This window comes from Pagrus pagrus (assembly GCF_965226575.1).
Source record: "Pagrus pagrus genome assembly, chromosome: 23".
NCBI classification, from domain to species: Eukaryota; Metazoa; Chordata; class Actinopteri; order Spariformes; family Sparidae; genus Pagrus; species Pagrus pagrus.
The window spans coordinates 11,377,110-11,392,578 of record NC_140205.1 but is presented as its reverse complement, the minus strand read 5'-3'; the positions used below and the strand labels follow the sequence as shown (position 1 = coordinate 11,392,578).

Below are 15,469 nucleotides of genomic sequence, written 5' to 3'. Positions count from 1 at the left end.
TAACGATTCAGAGCCTCTGCCGTTTATTTTTAGTTGATGTGCACATCAGCTGACACCACGCTGACCCTGCCTGTATCAGTTCGCTCGGCTGCAGAGCTTATGAGGGGGATTAAAGCAGGTATGACACTTTCCACTAGTGTGGCAGCACTATTGGATACAGTGTTTACATGGAGACAAACACATTTGTCCTTTGTCTCTTTTCATTCTTACACTCAGTGTTTACTGTTTCGGTGATGTATAAATCAAACAATATTACGTTGTGTGATGCAAAATTTCTTCTTTTGGAAATGAATAGTCTTAGAATTAATGCAAAATGTGCTTTAAATGTCCTCTAGACAGATTAATAATGATGTATATGTAACAAAAATGATTTTTATTGCTATGTAAAAGCCGCCAAATGTTAAAAAATCTGACTTTAGTGAAGCAGTACATCACAAGTAGAATATTAGATCAGTTTTTGGTGACTTGACATTTAATGCACTTGAAGTAACACTTGCATTCAGCAGTTTAAAGGACAAGTTCGGCCAAAAATGAAAATGCAGTCATCATCTACTCAACAGAAAGTCGGGTGAAGTTTTGTAGCCCTCAAAACATTTCTGGCGCTTCACAGCAAAACAGCGTTGCAGGATTTCTCCTAAACACTTAGGAGAAATCACTTGTTTCCATCTGCTTCAGTTACTTCAGTTACTGCTGCAAAACTGTTTAGCTGTGACGCTCCAGAAATGCTTTGCGGACTACAAAACGTCAGTAGTGAGTAGACAATGACTGAATTTTTCAATTTTAGTGTGAACTCATCCTTTAAAATAGCCTCGTCGTGTATGTAAATCAGCAACAGCGCAGTGGAAAGGAATGCAAAGGTCAAAGGGGCCTGAGAGTTGTGACTGAAAGGCTAAAGGGATATTCCGCAGCCAACTCGCATACTAAACAATTTCGTTGTGGCCGGCTGGTATTTCGCTTCCCTGTGACCACATCTTGAATTTGAAATCAGCATAATGCAGTGACCACCCTGAGTGCAGAGACCTCATTTACAAGCAGGAAGTCTTTACATCGTACGGATGAATTACACAGAAGGATCGCCCTGTTGGCTTTCTGACACGTATGACAAAGTGCTGTACTCGAGCAGAGGAAGTTTTATTCTTAGGACACTTAGCCAAAGGAATGCATTGTGCACACTGAGCTGCTGTGCTCGGGGAGGCTATAGAGGAGCTGTGGCAGCGTACGCTGCGTAGGAGCTTGTGTTTGAGTCCAGTTAAACGTTGGACTCCTTAAGCAGGAGATCAGTCTTTAAAACGTCTGGTATACTTTGGGAAATGGTTTCCCATAATGCAATTTGTAGTTTTTCTGTTGTTGCCACCCCTGAGGCAGAGAGCAGGCAGGCTTTGAACAGCTGCACTGTGGATTCAGGAGTCACGGGAACTCTTCCAAGACACATATACAAATGCAGGACTGGGATCAGGACGGCCGATACTAATAGCTCACATCTCTCAGTGTCTCGTTTTCACTCTCTCGTCATGCTCTCAGCCTCTCCTTCCCAACCTGTCACCTCCTTCTCGCTGTGTGATTTGTCATCAGCATATCATTCATGACCAAGCATCCCCTCTCTTGATCGACTTATCCTCGTGTTCTTGGCTCTCACCCATGTAGCGTCGGCCCAATCCCACTGACCCTGAACTGAACTGTGAACTGACAACGGGTCAAACGTTAGCCAGTAACGCCATAATTGCCAAAATGCTTAACTCAAAACTCAATTCAAACAGTTAGCTAAATTGATCTGCTTGTCCAATGTAATGTAGCTAAATAACATTGGCATTTCAACAACATCAACAACGTCCAATATCTCGAAGCTAACTTCAGAAAATCCATGTTAAGTTCTTACTCTTGTTATTATCTCATTGGGACATTTAGGTTTCATAACAGGAAGTAGGTGTGTACCGAGCGTACATAGAATTGTACCTATTAAAAACAGGGAACAGATGTCTTCCTGTAATCGTCATAATTGTTTGATTCTGTTTGATTCTTCGAACACACGAGCTAGCCAGCTTAGTTAGCGGTGCAGCTTGAGGTCCAGTTGTTGCTGGGACCTAGTGGGGAGTGGTGCCATAACATAACATCAAAACTGTTACTGTCAGTTGTTTTTTTCATGTTTTGCACCCAGGTCTGTTACTTTATCTCACTACAAGCAAACCTCAGTGACCATTTTGGGGAAAAAAGGACCACAAAGTGAGCAAACAGACTCACTTTTGTCATTGTCATTGTAATACGTTCGCTAACATTAGCTAACAGTAGCCATCCCATACTGGTCGTACCACTCCAATTCCAGTAAGACGTAGCTGTAATTCCCCAGAGTGTGATTGAACTGAGTAAAGGTGTGTTTCACTTCTTGAACTTTCCATTTTGAAGAGGAAGAATGTGTCATTTCTTCTTTCAGAGGCTTCACGGTCTGACTTTACAGTCATCCTCTAGTGCAGCTTTTACTGTAAGCAGCCCACTGCCTTCATGCGACCCTGTGATTTTCTGTTAAAAGTCCCCGTCTCTTCCGCGATGTCGGTGACATCCGTAGTGAGCGTCTATTCTTTCCCTTCACATGTCACGTATTGTGAATTGTTCAAACAAAGTGCGCCAAAGCCCGGCTCTGATCAGGCTGACCGGAGTGGGTGTATTGTGAGTGTGTCGGAGTGGGAGGATGCATCAGCGGTGCTGACCAGTAAGCTGACTCACTGATAAAAAACAGTGGCTGTGTGTGTGCTTCCTTTGCTGATGCATAACAACATGACCCTTTTCTTTTAAATGGATCTCATCCAGTAACCAAAGAAGAAGAAAACAGTCTACATGCTTACGCAGGTAGTATCTTAAACACCAAATGGTTATATTTAGAAGTCAAACACATAATTCCACCAACGACAGGTCGTATTTACAATTATACAAGAAAACAGTGACTTAGAAAACTTATCAGTAAACAGTTCAGTCAACTTCAGAATTAAATTAAGCACAATTCTGCATAATATTAAAAAAAACAAACTTTAACATTCGTAAAATGTAAGTTATTGTTACAGTGCAATTTTCCAGTATATATATTTCTTTCATGAATTCAGTTTTTGCCTCCTCAGGATGCCCAACATGTTTTCACCTTGTGCTTCCATCACAGTTGGTCGATCCATCGTCGTCGTGATGCAGACTCCCCAACGTGCTTGTATTATCGTAGATGATGTGGGACTTCCACCTGGAAAACAACAACACTGTGTCAGTTTTTAAATGCAGGTCTTAAAAATATCTCCAAGGCTTTCGCGCTTTTTAAGAAATCTGATGGTGACGGCAAAGAATGCGAGGAATGGGCATGAGTCAGTGGTCATGACCGAGAAACATCAAAAAAGATAGCAATTATGACTTCTGAGGCATCGCTGCAAGAATGTAGGCCAGTTTTCAAACCACACATGAAATGCCTTCCTTTCATTTGAAGGAGTGAGGTCAGTCTATCGTGCTGACATCAGGCTCATATAGTAACAACAACTTTCATCAGCTGTAAAATGATCACGTTGCAACATTAGTCAAGAAATGTGACCAGTGAGGACCAGAAAAACACACACACGGGTGATGTTTCCCTCTCTAACACATGGGTAACATTCATAAAAGGATGTATTTTAACCCAAAAATGATATCGGTTAAACCATATGACACTATAGCCACCAGTTAGCTTAGCTTAGCTTAACATACTGACTTAATTAGGGAGCTATAGAGGAGCTAGTAGGTGGCTGTTGCTACCTTTAGACATACCAGGCTAGTTAGGCCATTTCCTCCTGCTTCCAGTCCTTATGCTATGCTAAGCTAACTGGCTGCCAACCATGCACCTTTCTTATTGTGAGCTTTTATGATTTTTAACTAACACTGCGCAGAGGATAAGTTCACCCAGTTCTCCAGAAGCACCAAGAACCCAAAATGACTTGAAAAGCCGTTATTTATCCTTTTTAATATGAAATCTTAACTGTAGCTGCGACGCTTAAGGTGTGAATAATGTATTTTCAAGGCAATTTTGGAAACTTTGGGCTTTCAGGGACTTGGTTCATGCTGGACGAGCTTTATGGAGCCATTTTATTGTTTTTTATTGGTTGTTTTTACATTTTAAAACAAGTCCGAAGCTACTTCAGTTGTTCTGTGGACTACAAAACTTCTCCCAACTTCCCATCGGCATGAGGATGAGCACGTAATGACTGAATTTTCATTTTTGGGTGACCTTATCCTTTAATGGCATCATGATTGCAGTGCTTTATTTAATATAATCATTAACATCACATCAACATCTCACTCTGACTGTCTTCTTGGGATCAGATCTGTGCGTGATGTCCTCGGCGTCGTCAACGGACGAAGTGTTAGCGGACTGTTGTTGTCGGACGCGTGTTGCTGGTGTGCGTGCCGTGTTAACGTGTCATATCTGTCTTTATCAAAGCTCCGCTGAACAGTTTCTATGAATAGCTGCACTGAGTGGCAGGAATTTCACAGCTAGGAGACCCCGCCATCTGAGGGCACAGCTGATTTTCCACTCTAACAATATAACAAGCTGTGCCAAAGCCTCTTGCCAAGGTTGCATAATAATTACACAAAAACAAAGTTCAGGCCGTTAAATTCCTCAACAGTAACAGCGGCATACTGTTATGAAACATTAGATAAACCCGAGTGCTCTCTTATTTGTTTTCCATCCTTCTTTGTCTTCGGAGTAAGAGTTTGTCGTGCTGTATTTCTGTGTCTCTCTCTGGCTGTTAAAGTATTGTGATCGTACCACGGTGCTGGCTGGTGCTGAGCAGCCTTTTGCCTGCCCACCCCGGTGTAGAGACAGAACATAGCATGTCAGCCACAGAGATGACTCAGACACCACTGACTCTGTGTCATCCTCGTCTAAATTAAACTTCCCACTTGTACGGTTCGCCTGCAGAGGGACGACGCAGTTTTGAATTAAGTACATCGTTCAAGTGCTTGTGGAGGAGGAACCATTTAGCCACTTTTCAATACATTTCTAAATAATGCAATCTGATTTACAAATTGTGTCTGTTATGTAAAATAAAGTTTCAACGCCCCTGTAGTTGCACAAACCCCTTCCGCTCACCCGTCTCAAGCTGCGGACGCTGCTGCCGCGGATGGACTCCATCAGCTGGTCGTGGGCTGACCTCATGGGCGTGGACGGCCTGCTGCCCTCCTCCCCTCTCCGCTCCACCGACACGGGCCTCAGCGCGTTCTTGAGCTCCTTCAGGATGCAGCTCGTCTCCTCCTTGCCCTTCTCCTTCAGCTTCCCCTTCTTGCTCTTCTTACCTTTCGTCTTTGTCACCTTCTTGCTGCCCGCCTCGTGCGCCTTGATGACCTCCGCGATCATCCTGGTGGGCTTCTTCTCCCTCTGAGGGAGAGGCGGTGGTGGCGGAGGAGGTGGGGGAGGAGGAGGCGGTGGAGGTGGAGGAGGAGGTGGAGCAGGGGGAGTCTGTTTTTTAGCCAGGTCGCTCCGCGGGAGTTTGGGTGAGGACCAGGGAGAGGCTCTGGGCGAGCTGTAAGGCGACGAACGAGGAGTTCCTTTCTAGAGATAGACGGAAGAAAATGGATAGTGCAGGATAGTAAAGTTGCAGGTGTCAGCACTATGTAGGGTTAAATATCTTAAAATGTTGATTGTCAGATATTGTTAGCATGTAGCTTGTTAGCTGAAGAGCTTGTCACAGCTTTCCCAGTGATGGTAAGGGGTTAGGGTTAGGGTAGCCTAACCCTTACCCAGCCATGTTTCATAATAGGTAGAAAGAAAATACCAGTGCAGTGGTTCTGGGGTTAACAGCTCCCTCTGGCGCCCCTTGTTGCTGTTGCTGTCTCTGCTCCTGCAGACGCTTCTGCCTCTGGCGGTCCTGGTTCCTGGTGAGGATCCCCGTCATGCTCATCCTAGGACCAGGCAGGTTGAACTGGTAGCCCAGCTTGATCAAGGTGTGGTTTTCCCTCAGAATTTTCACCATCTCCATCTCGACCTGTTTGGGGGAAGTTTGAGGAAGAGAGACATTGTAAAAAATACAGGAGGAGAAGAACTACGAACCAGATTATGGTCACTTTGGACGTGAAGATAACTAACCTGTCCTCCACACATGTGTCTCTGGTTGTGGAACCGAAGCTCAGTCAGGGTATTGTTTCCTGGAAGTGCTTGAACCATCGCCATCACTCCCTTCCCCGTCACATAATTGGACTCTATGTTGAGGCTGATGATGGACGAGTTCTCCTTCAGCATCTTAGCAACAGCCAGAGCCACGGGGTCGTCAGCTCGGGTGTTAGCAAGGCTAAAGACCCGCACGTTTGTGTTGGACCTCAGTGCCTCAGCAAATCGGATCAGGGTTTCCTAAGAAGTAAATATAGATGCTTATATAATCCAGAACATAAAGGTCAGAGCATCCCTGAAGACATTTCAGTAAGGCCAGTGTTGACAAAGTCGACACAAGAGCTTGAACCTAAGATGTAGATGCTATTGGGTTAACTAGAGGCTGATCTTTCCTAAAGGTGCCTGCAGAACACAGGAACCTTGTCAAAGCTGTTGATTGGGGACATCAACACTAAGTTAATTTTTCAGCCTGTTACTATGCCCTCCGTTACATAACAATGGCTGGATGCCTGGTTCTAAAAATAAGCTGGCATACAATCAAAAGTTACCCAACAGTCAAGAGCAGGATGGTAGCAAGCTGGAAACTAACAAATGCTAACCACTGACCAAACTCAAGCCATATGTTGAAACCAGCCAAGTCACCAGGATATAATGTTTCTAAGGTTGACATTTGTACCAAGCCTGGCATATCACCTTCAGGATTTGGTATTATTACAAGATACAAGGCTGCCAAACTGGCGACTGCAGTTCGAGTCTTTGAGATTTCCAGCGACCAAAACCAGCTATTTTTCACGGGAAGTTGAACCATCTTTGGCATTTTTGATGCAACCAAAACCAAAACCGGCGACCAAAACCGGGCTGTTTTTCATGAGATGGCAGACCATCTCTGATTCAAGACCAGCTATTTGTGAGACGGACCATCTGTAGTTGTTGTTGTTGTTGGGGCTGCCAAAACTGGGTGTTTTTCATGGGAAAGCAAACCATCTCCAGCCGCTTTGGTGTCAACCAAAACAGGTATTTTAAGCCAAACCATGATGTTTTCCCCCTAACCCTAACCAGAGCATAAGCACAGCATTATGACTGAGAAATGGAAAACTGAAGCTAAACAAACGTAGAAGAAGAAACATTAATTTTATGAAAGTTTTCTTTTCACCTTGATTCAGGCTGTTTGGGTGTCTACCTTTCACGGCATGCGTCTGTATTCATACCTGTGAAATATCGTCAATGTTGTTGAGATTAACCTCTGTGAGTTCAGGGTCGTCGCTGAGAACTTGTTGGAGAGCGTCGTCTACAACGGTTGGGTTTCCGGTCGCGTTCAGGTCGAAAGGTGGAGGGGGAGGAGTCAGCCTCATAGGCTCCACCCTCTGCGGCTTCAGTAGCATTGGGGTTGCGGCCCGTGGTGTCAGCACCCCAGAATCCTTTGAGGGTTCAGGTTTGGATTTATTATCTTGTTCCTCCTCCTCCTCCTCCTCCTCTTCCTCATCTTCCTCCTCCTCTGTTACAGCTTCCTCCTCTTCCTCGCTCTCCTCCTCTTCTTCTTCCTCTTCCTCCTCCTCCTCCTCTTCTTCTTCTTCCTTCTCCTTTGGTTTTTCGTGCTTTTTCTGTTCTTTCTCATTTTCAACATCTTTTTCATCCTCTTCTCCGCTGCTTTCCTCTGTCACACACTCCTCCTCTTGTTCTTCTTCCTGTACGTTAAAAAATATTCAGAGTTTGAAATTCAATCCTGTAGTTTGTTTTCTTATAAACGTATCTAACATCTATTTTTAAGGTAAATGAATGCAGATGGTTTTAAAGCAACAGTCCTTTTAGTAATTCAGATGACTTCTCACTTTTAAATGTATTAAAGGAAGGGAAGAGAAGGAAAGTTGATGGTTGAGTCTCATTCCCAGGTCATCAGACAGACGCCTTGGGTCAGTATCTGACCACCTGGGAATGAGACTCAACAATCAACCATCTTCCTCCGGACTCTTCTTCCCAACCTTTGAGTAATCTGTCTTGAATTCTATCTGATACATCTTCAAACAAGCTGGCTTTCCCTCTGGCACATTCTACAAACGCCAAGTAAATCTAATTAAAAGTCATCACTGACCGGTTTGGGGCTTCCTCCACTTATCTCGTCCTCCAGGAGTCTACGTGTCTCATTTTCCCAATACTTCATGAGGGCCTCTCTGCTGAAGGTGCCCGTCGGGGTCTTGTCAGTCTGGTCTCTCTGTCTGAGTCCTATGGGTACATTGGCGTCAGGATCGATGTCCACCAGCTCCTTTTCCAACTCAGCCAGCTCCTCGGGGCTGAGGGAAGCCAAAAGCTCGTCCTCGTCGACATCTTCGTACTTACTCAGCTCTCGGCGGTACCCGAAAAAGCTCATAGCTGAACCGTGCTTAGTAGAGACCGCTCAGTTCTTGAGTTGCATGAGATTCTGACCCAAATGAAGCAGCCGTGTGGGGTTAGAGGTTCCAAAAGAAGACAGGGACCACCGTGAGGTTGCCGGAGACCCACTGACAAGGGTCCAGGCAAGGTGATCTCGTTCAATGAAGGTGTTTGGACGAACTGGGTCCAGTCAAAAGCCCACTCCAGTCTGAACCAGATCTCCACTGGCCGGTCGTGTTGGAGAGACTGTGTGTGTCCGTCGGGTGTCCTCTCCTCTCTAATCTCGCCAGCTGCTGTTTGGGCCTTAAGAGAGGGATCAGAGGGGAACGTACCAAAGCGTGGGCCCCATGATGCAGCGTCTTTTTTGGGAGGCACCGCTCTGAGAGACAGAGCCACAAAAAGCATGTGAGCTCAGAGACTGTGCCCTGTCGACGTAGCAGTCTGTCACCACGGCCCGAGTGGCTTTGTTCACGGCCCTAAAAAGACCAACTGGACCCAACAGAACAGAACGACAGAGATAAACAGAGATAATGTATCGCCCAAAAAACAGCATGCCTCGTGTCATGTTCTCTGTGGTTACTGTCAGTTGATCTGGATGATTACAAAACTATCTTAACATGGCAGATACATATGGAGGCAGGGATTAGAGATGATGTGTTTATGGATGAGTTGTTCTGACTTTCAATCTGTGAGAAACCACTACGGGCTTTTTAGGCATGCTACCAACTCTCAAGATGGCAGCTGCTGTCTGTTAGCCACTCCACTGCTTTGGTTCAATGTAATGTCCGAACAACTACTGGATGACTTGCCATGACATTTTTGTCAAGACGTTCACTGGCCATCAGACAGTGGCCTTTTTCCTCCGACATCACGCTCAGCAGGGAATCTGACAAATTGTTATTGTTAGCGTTCAGCCACCTCCTAGCTAACATCACTGTTTTAATACTGTTAAAAGATGTGATAGGAAAGGAATTAGTTTTAAAATATCAACCCGTATTTTGGACACATTTATTTAAGCCTGGAGGTGAAACACACTAGATGTAATCAAATGCTAATGCTAGCTAGGAAGCAGTTGAATGCTAACATTAGGACATACCTTATCAAATATGTAGTTTAGCCCAATTTCCTTCCAGATTTTCATTGTTCAGTAACTTCTCAGTTTATACTCAACCCGTAAGTGATGAAATGATGACAATTTGTCAGATTGTACCTGCTAAACATCAGCCTGTTAGCATGCTTCTATTAGCATTTGAAATAGTGCGGCTGTAGCCTCTTGTTTGTATACTTTAAATCTCCTTTGACCTTTTAAATGCATAGTAAAGTGTCCTGTCAGAGTGATGTTCGCGAACTAATGCACAGTAATACAAATAAGGTTGGAGCATTTAATAATTCAGGATACAAGAGCTGTTGCATCTCAGGTTTTGTGTTGTAAAGTTAGCTTTTTCATTTTTAAACATATATATATCAACAATTTTCAACTGTTCACAAAGTGAACTCCTACAGTCAACACAAAGTGAGAATAATGTTGTCCACCCACATAGGTGTTTTCACTTAACCTTCCCTATTAGACCTTTTCTGAGGGCTGTGTGGGCTGGTACATGCCGTGCTTGATCTCTCACACTCTGCTGCACCTGTGAGGCCGGGACAACTTCCACTTTAATCATTCTGATTGGTTGCTGTAGTTTGAAGACCTTGTATAAATCCCTCCCGACTTCTCCTTGAGCAGATGTCTAATTAGCGCAAAGTGAAAGCACTTGTGTGGGTGTACAGGACATTTAAAATCTGTGATATTTGTGATATTTCATATGCTTTACATGCTTTTTTTTGCAGTTCTAATCGTGTTTTGCAATGCAGTCTGGAATATCGTACTAAGAAACAGTTGTCACAGTCACACACTACATATAAAACTTAACAAATGAAATACAAAAGGACTTATAATCCCTTTTATCTTATTTTTAAAAAGTGACTAGTGCTTTTTCATTAGTGTTTAAATCTAATAAGCTCAATGTGCTTCACTTCGAGGAGAGGTCATCATACGGGTCATAGTCTCTATAGGTCACATAGTTCTTCAGTCTCGGAGGAAAAGGGACAGCAGCCATGGCTTCAGGGTTATTCAGTATCCTGCGGCTCATGTGACCTCTGATTACCAGTCGACACAAGTGCTGCAGAGCCCGTGGCTTGCCTGGGGACGCACAAACAAATGTTTACCCTGTAGCTGCTTGAAACATTCCTACATTTTCTTTCTTATCTTTTTTTTTAAATACAAAGTAGAGGATTTGAAGTTTTACTCATAATGTCAGAAATCTCTTTCCACTCGGGCGTCCTCCTCAAGATGCATTCGAGGTTGGGACAGATGCTGACACGGCTGACGTAGTCCAGGAGCGTCCTCACAAGGCCGCCAACCAGATGTTCCAGCCACGTCACCGATACAAACTCACAGAACTGCAAAAAGGCACAAAATCAGGGATGGGATTTATTGTGTATGTTCAGTTATTGGCTCTTTGACTGGTCTACTGTGTGTCTTAATTACCATGGAGTCTACAACAGAGTGTATGTAACGTATGTCTACCTGAACTGGCTCTTACTGTTGTGACGTTAGGTTGACTGTAACTCTGGTAGGCTTGGTTATGGAGGTCCCTCCAGGTACTGTCCAGTTCTTCACTGTTACCATGGCAACACTGGAAGCACCTACCAGAGAGAGTAATACAAAAACTAAACGTTAAAATAATAATAAAAATTGAAGTTGAATTTGAAGCTAGCAAGAGTGTTGGTGTTTACACCGCTGGCTCAGGCCCTTTGGACCGCTGGGAGAAATAGGTTTTCATGCCTGGGGCTAGCTAGTTAGCATGCTAACGTATACCTCTGCAATGCAATACATAGATGTCTTTGACATAACGTCAAAACTATTCTTACATATCGCACCTTTAATGTTAATAGATTGCATTAGCAACATTAGCTAGCTAGCATTAGCAATGTTTTCAGAAACTGTGCATTCAAACGAGCCGTCAGGACTAATGTAACTTTGGCCGTCGTTGCAAAAACACTAGCAGAGCTGAGGCGGAAAAACAGTGCCTACTCAGGCCTGTGAGAGCTGACCAATCAGAGCAGACTGGGCTTTTAGAGACGGGGGGGCCTTAAAGAGACAGGCACTAAAATGGAGCGTTCAGACAAAGATTTGAATAGAGGTGAAGGCAGCCAGGGACAGTATGTGAAAATAATGTGTTTATTGAACATGAATGCATGTAAACAACACCAAAATAAAGGATGAACATGAAAATGATCATAATGTTGGACCTTTATGTCAGAACTCTTCTTTTTACACATGGACTGACATACTTCTGAGCATGATATCCACTGTTGAGCAGCAGTCTCTGCATGGCGCGGTCCCTCAGGCAGTACTGCAGTGCTGTGGGGAACAGCGTGTTGCTGATCACATTGAAGTAACAATTCACCTCTGCTCCGTAGGTCAGCAACAGCTGCACCAGGTCATACCTGGAAATGGTCAAACAGAGAGACGCCAGAGGTTATCTCAACACAACCAACTCGCCACCACATATGTTATAGCCGCCCACCTCTCAGCACGTATAGCAACCAGGATGCATCTCAGTGGGTCCAGCTCGGTTCTTGCTCCAGCCTCTAGCAACATCTTGGCACAGGTGACGTCCCCGTTGGAAATAGCGAAGAACAGAGGAGTCTTCCTGAGGTCGCCGTAGTTCTCTGAAATCAAATTACCAGCAGGGGACAAAGCGCCTTCAGCCAGTTTGTGGTGCATTTAGGGACACTAAGATTCGAGACCAACAAGACTTATAGACTATCTTTTTTCAAAGATTCAGAAGTGTGTGTGTGAGAGAGCACACCAGAGATGTGTGCGCCGAGCAAGGCATTGACATCGTATCCCTTCTGGATAAGCAGCCGCAGACACTCGACCTGTCCCCCGTCTACTGCTGAGTGGATGGGGTCCTTGCCTGAGAGCCGGATAGCCCTCCTCGTGGTGATGGGGATGAGAGTCCTCAGGGCTCTAGAGAGAGAGGGACAGAGGCAAACAGGAAGAGAGTGGGGGGGCGAAACCAGTGAAAAACAAATGCTAAAAGAAGAAAACAGGGCACAGAGACAAATGTTCATTAGATTGTGGTTTTGAGCGACAGTGTTATTCGATGACGGAACTGATAAACAGCGATAAACAGAAGGCTCTTTGTGGAAAGGACGACAGTGAAAACACTGCAGAGCTGTGAGGTGCAGAGAGAGACATGTTTCAGACTTCAGTTTCATCAATTTGGCTGCAAAATAGGAGGAAAGGAATGTTAATTTGTCCCCAGCCATTTCATGTTTTGTCTGGAAGTGGATTATCTTTTAGAAACTCAGATATTCTCAAGCTTTTGCCAAATGTAGAGCGTAAAAATGACTTGGTGCTCTTTGGCATCGTCGCACAGCTTCAGGACATGGAGGTCAGCTCACAGTATGTGCCCCTCATATGCAGCTCTGTGGATGGGCAGCTGGAAGGCGAAGCTGGCTACGTTGGGGTTGGCTCCGTGCAGCAGGAGCAGCTCGATACTGTCCAGGTTTCCAGATCCAGCTGCATCATACAGGACCGTGTCTCCATTGCTGGCCCGGGCATTCACGTCACCACCTAGTGGAGCGCAGGGAGAATACAGGAAGGTCTGATCAAACATGACATGATGTGAAGGATCACACTTTGTTTTAGTGTTTTACCATGATGTATGAGTATTTCCAGAGCTTGAGGGTTGTTGAATTCGGCTGCGATCCCCAGAGGAGTCACCCCATGACAGTCTCTGGAAGTGACTTTGCCTCCGTGTCGAAAAAGCAGCATCAGAATATCTGTACAGCCCACCTGATGCACGAGGTAGGAAGCAAGGACATACAGAAGGAAGCAAAGACGGTAGGGAAGAAGGAAGGATAAAGTATGACATATAGCCTGAAATTTGAGGTTTGGATTGTGTCACGCTTTAGTCGTTATCAGTGCAGCTCTGTTCACCTTCGCAGCTTCGTGGGTTGCCGTCCGCTTGCTGTGACACACCTGCTCCACAAAGGCCCCACCCATGATGAGGGCCACAACCATGTCGTACGATCGCTGTCTCACCGCTGCAAAGTGTAGAAAACACAAGGCGACACGGGAGGAAGCCAGATAGTTTATCAGGCTCATGTTTACAGGAGACGTTTCAACAATTTTACTGTCATGCCAGCAGCCCTGAGGGTCAGCATTGCTTTGAGCTAAATGCTAACATGCTCACAGACGCAATGCTAACATTTGCCGCCTGAGCTACTTTTAGACTTTGTACACTACTGGGCATATTAGTAATACAATACTGCAGTAGCTCAAACAGACACACAGACTGTCTCTGTGTGTGTGTGTGTGTGTGTGTGTGTGTGTGTGTGTGTGTGTGTGTGTGTGTGTTTGTGTCTGTCTACCGATCAGCAGAGGAGACTCGTTCCTGCTGTTGGTGTTGTGCGGTGAAGCTCCTTGCTGCAGCAGCATCTTGACGTTTTCCACCAGGCCGGCCTCTACTGCGAGAGTCAGAGCCGTGTCCCCGTCCTCCGTCTGCTCCTCCAGGGTCAAGTCTGTGGACATCGACGCCGCTGCAAAAAACACCAATTAGAGTATGTCAGGGTTGGAAATACACACCCTCTATCTCTCCATGGTTTCATCGAAGCACAGGTGCTCGACGCTCTCTTCATTCAGACTTCACACCCGGCCCTGTTGCGCTGCACTCTCACCCTGCAGCACCGCGCGCAGGACGTCTCGCTGTGGCTGCACAGCTGCTGCGTGCAGAGCCAAGCGGCCCCTGCTGTCGCTCTCTCTGAGGGCAGACACGCAGCCCGACAGCTCCTGCAGCGCACACACGTCACCTGGGGAGACACAACCAAAGGCCCGGGGACCTCAGCACTTGTCGTCCAGTCACGTCAGTGTAAATAAGATGTGCTACATGATGGGTTTAACAGGACCCTTACCCTTGTGAATGGCTGCCATTATCTTCAGGAAGTCCTCACTGTTTCCTTCCTTGCTATTGAACCAAAGTCAGTTTGACAAGATTAATTCATCAATGTTACTCTATAGATTGAGCTTAACAACAGTTTTGGAGTTAATTACCTTTAAATGATTGAATTCAAGACTTCCTTTCCTTCTGTGAAATGATTGTACTGCCTCATTACATAAGAGTGAGAGCACGTTGGACTCTGTCATACCTGTTTGTTTGTATTGACCATGGCAGCCTGCGGGTATCTCGAATGCTCTCTCGCATGGCAAACTCAATAAGGTCCTCGTTTATATCCTCATGATGAAAGTAATCCATTTCTATAACAGAGCACACAAGCCTGGCTTTACATGCATCTCCCTTTGGGCTTCTCCACAGCATGCAACTTGTTCATCAGGGAAACAATGGCTGCCTGCTCTGCATCACACCTGTTCATGCTCGTAAGTACATGTAGTGTAAATCAGTCATACCTGAGATGACGCCAGAAGGTCACATCAATCCGTCTCACCCTGGAGTCTGATCACGTCTTCCCCAGCTTTGCAGCCCGTTTGTTTTTTTGTCTTGTGTGGTCCTGTTAGCTTGTCTGGGTTATATTTAGGTATGACCTGCTTTAGACGACCTGACTCAACTCGCAGTGTCACGTTTTTTTCACTTCCCCAGCACCAGTGAACAAAGTACTCCTTCCCCCGATTGCTGCCCTGTGATAATTCAGTCAGATGTAAACAGAGCGCGCATGTCATGCTTGTGAAACATCTGCTTCTTTTCTTTTTTTTTTGCCTGACTCACCTCCCTTGTGACTGGTATTGATGTGATAATGGAAATCGATAATCAGCGTGCTTCCCAAGAATATTATGCAACAGCACTTTCTGCACGCTCACTCAAGCAATTCACAAACAGCAAAAAGTGTGTTTGACTTAAAAACTGAACAAAAAAATGTCACACACATCGTTCATAGTAATGAAAAGTGATAAATCAAAGACCCCCCGGCATTACCAGAGCAACA

At 45.2% G+C, this 15,469-nt stretch overlaps 2 protein-coding genes across 2 annotated transcripts; both read right to left on the bottom strand.

The window, feature by feature from the left end:
* Window positions 1–2,845: 2,845 nt before the first annotated feature.
* On the bottom strand, window positions 2,846–8,741 carry lmod2b (leiomodin 2 (cardiac) b). Its single transcript, XM_084345289.1, has 6 exons — window positions 8,199–8,741; window positions 7,318–7,794; window positions 6,089–6,349; window positions 5,778–5,987; window positions 5,096–5,554; window positions 2,846–3,220 (listed from the first exon to the last, which is right to left on the bottom strand). The coding sequence occupies exons 1-6, from the start codon at window positions 8,472–8,474 to the stop codon at window positions 3,194–3,196; spliced, it is 1,710 nt and encodes a 569-aa protein (XP_084201415.1). The 5' UTR covers window positions 8,475–8,741; the 3' UTR covers window positions 2,846–3,193.
* A 1,150-nt stretch (window positions 8,742–9,891) lies between these two features.
* Window positions 9,892–15,024, bottom strand: asb15b (ankyrin repeat and SOCS box containing 15b). Its single transcript, XM_084345605.1, has 14 exons — window positions 14,937–15,024; window positions 14,678–14,786; window positions 14,444–14,496; window positions 14,210–14,341; window positions 13,904–14,071; window positions 13,470–13,576; window positions 13,187–13,325; window positions 12,932–13,103; window positions 12,334–12,494; window positions 12,049–12,193; window positions 11,813–11,968; window positions 11,062–11,164; window positions 10,765–10,918; window positions 9,892–10,658 (listed from the first exon to the last, which is right to left on the bottom strand). The coding sequence occupies exons 2-14, from the start codon at window positions 14,782–14,784 to the stop codon at window positions 10,489–10,491; spliced, it is 1,767 nt and encodes a 588-aa protein (XP_084201731.1). The 5' UTR covers window positions 14,785–14,786; window positions 14,937–15,024; the 3' UTR covers window positions 9,892–10,488.
* Between the last annotated feature and the right edge of the window lie 445 nt (window positions 15,025–15,469).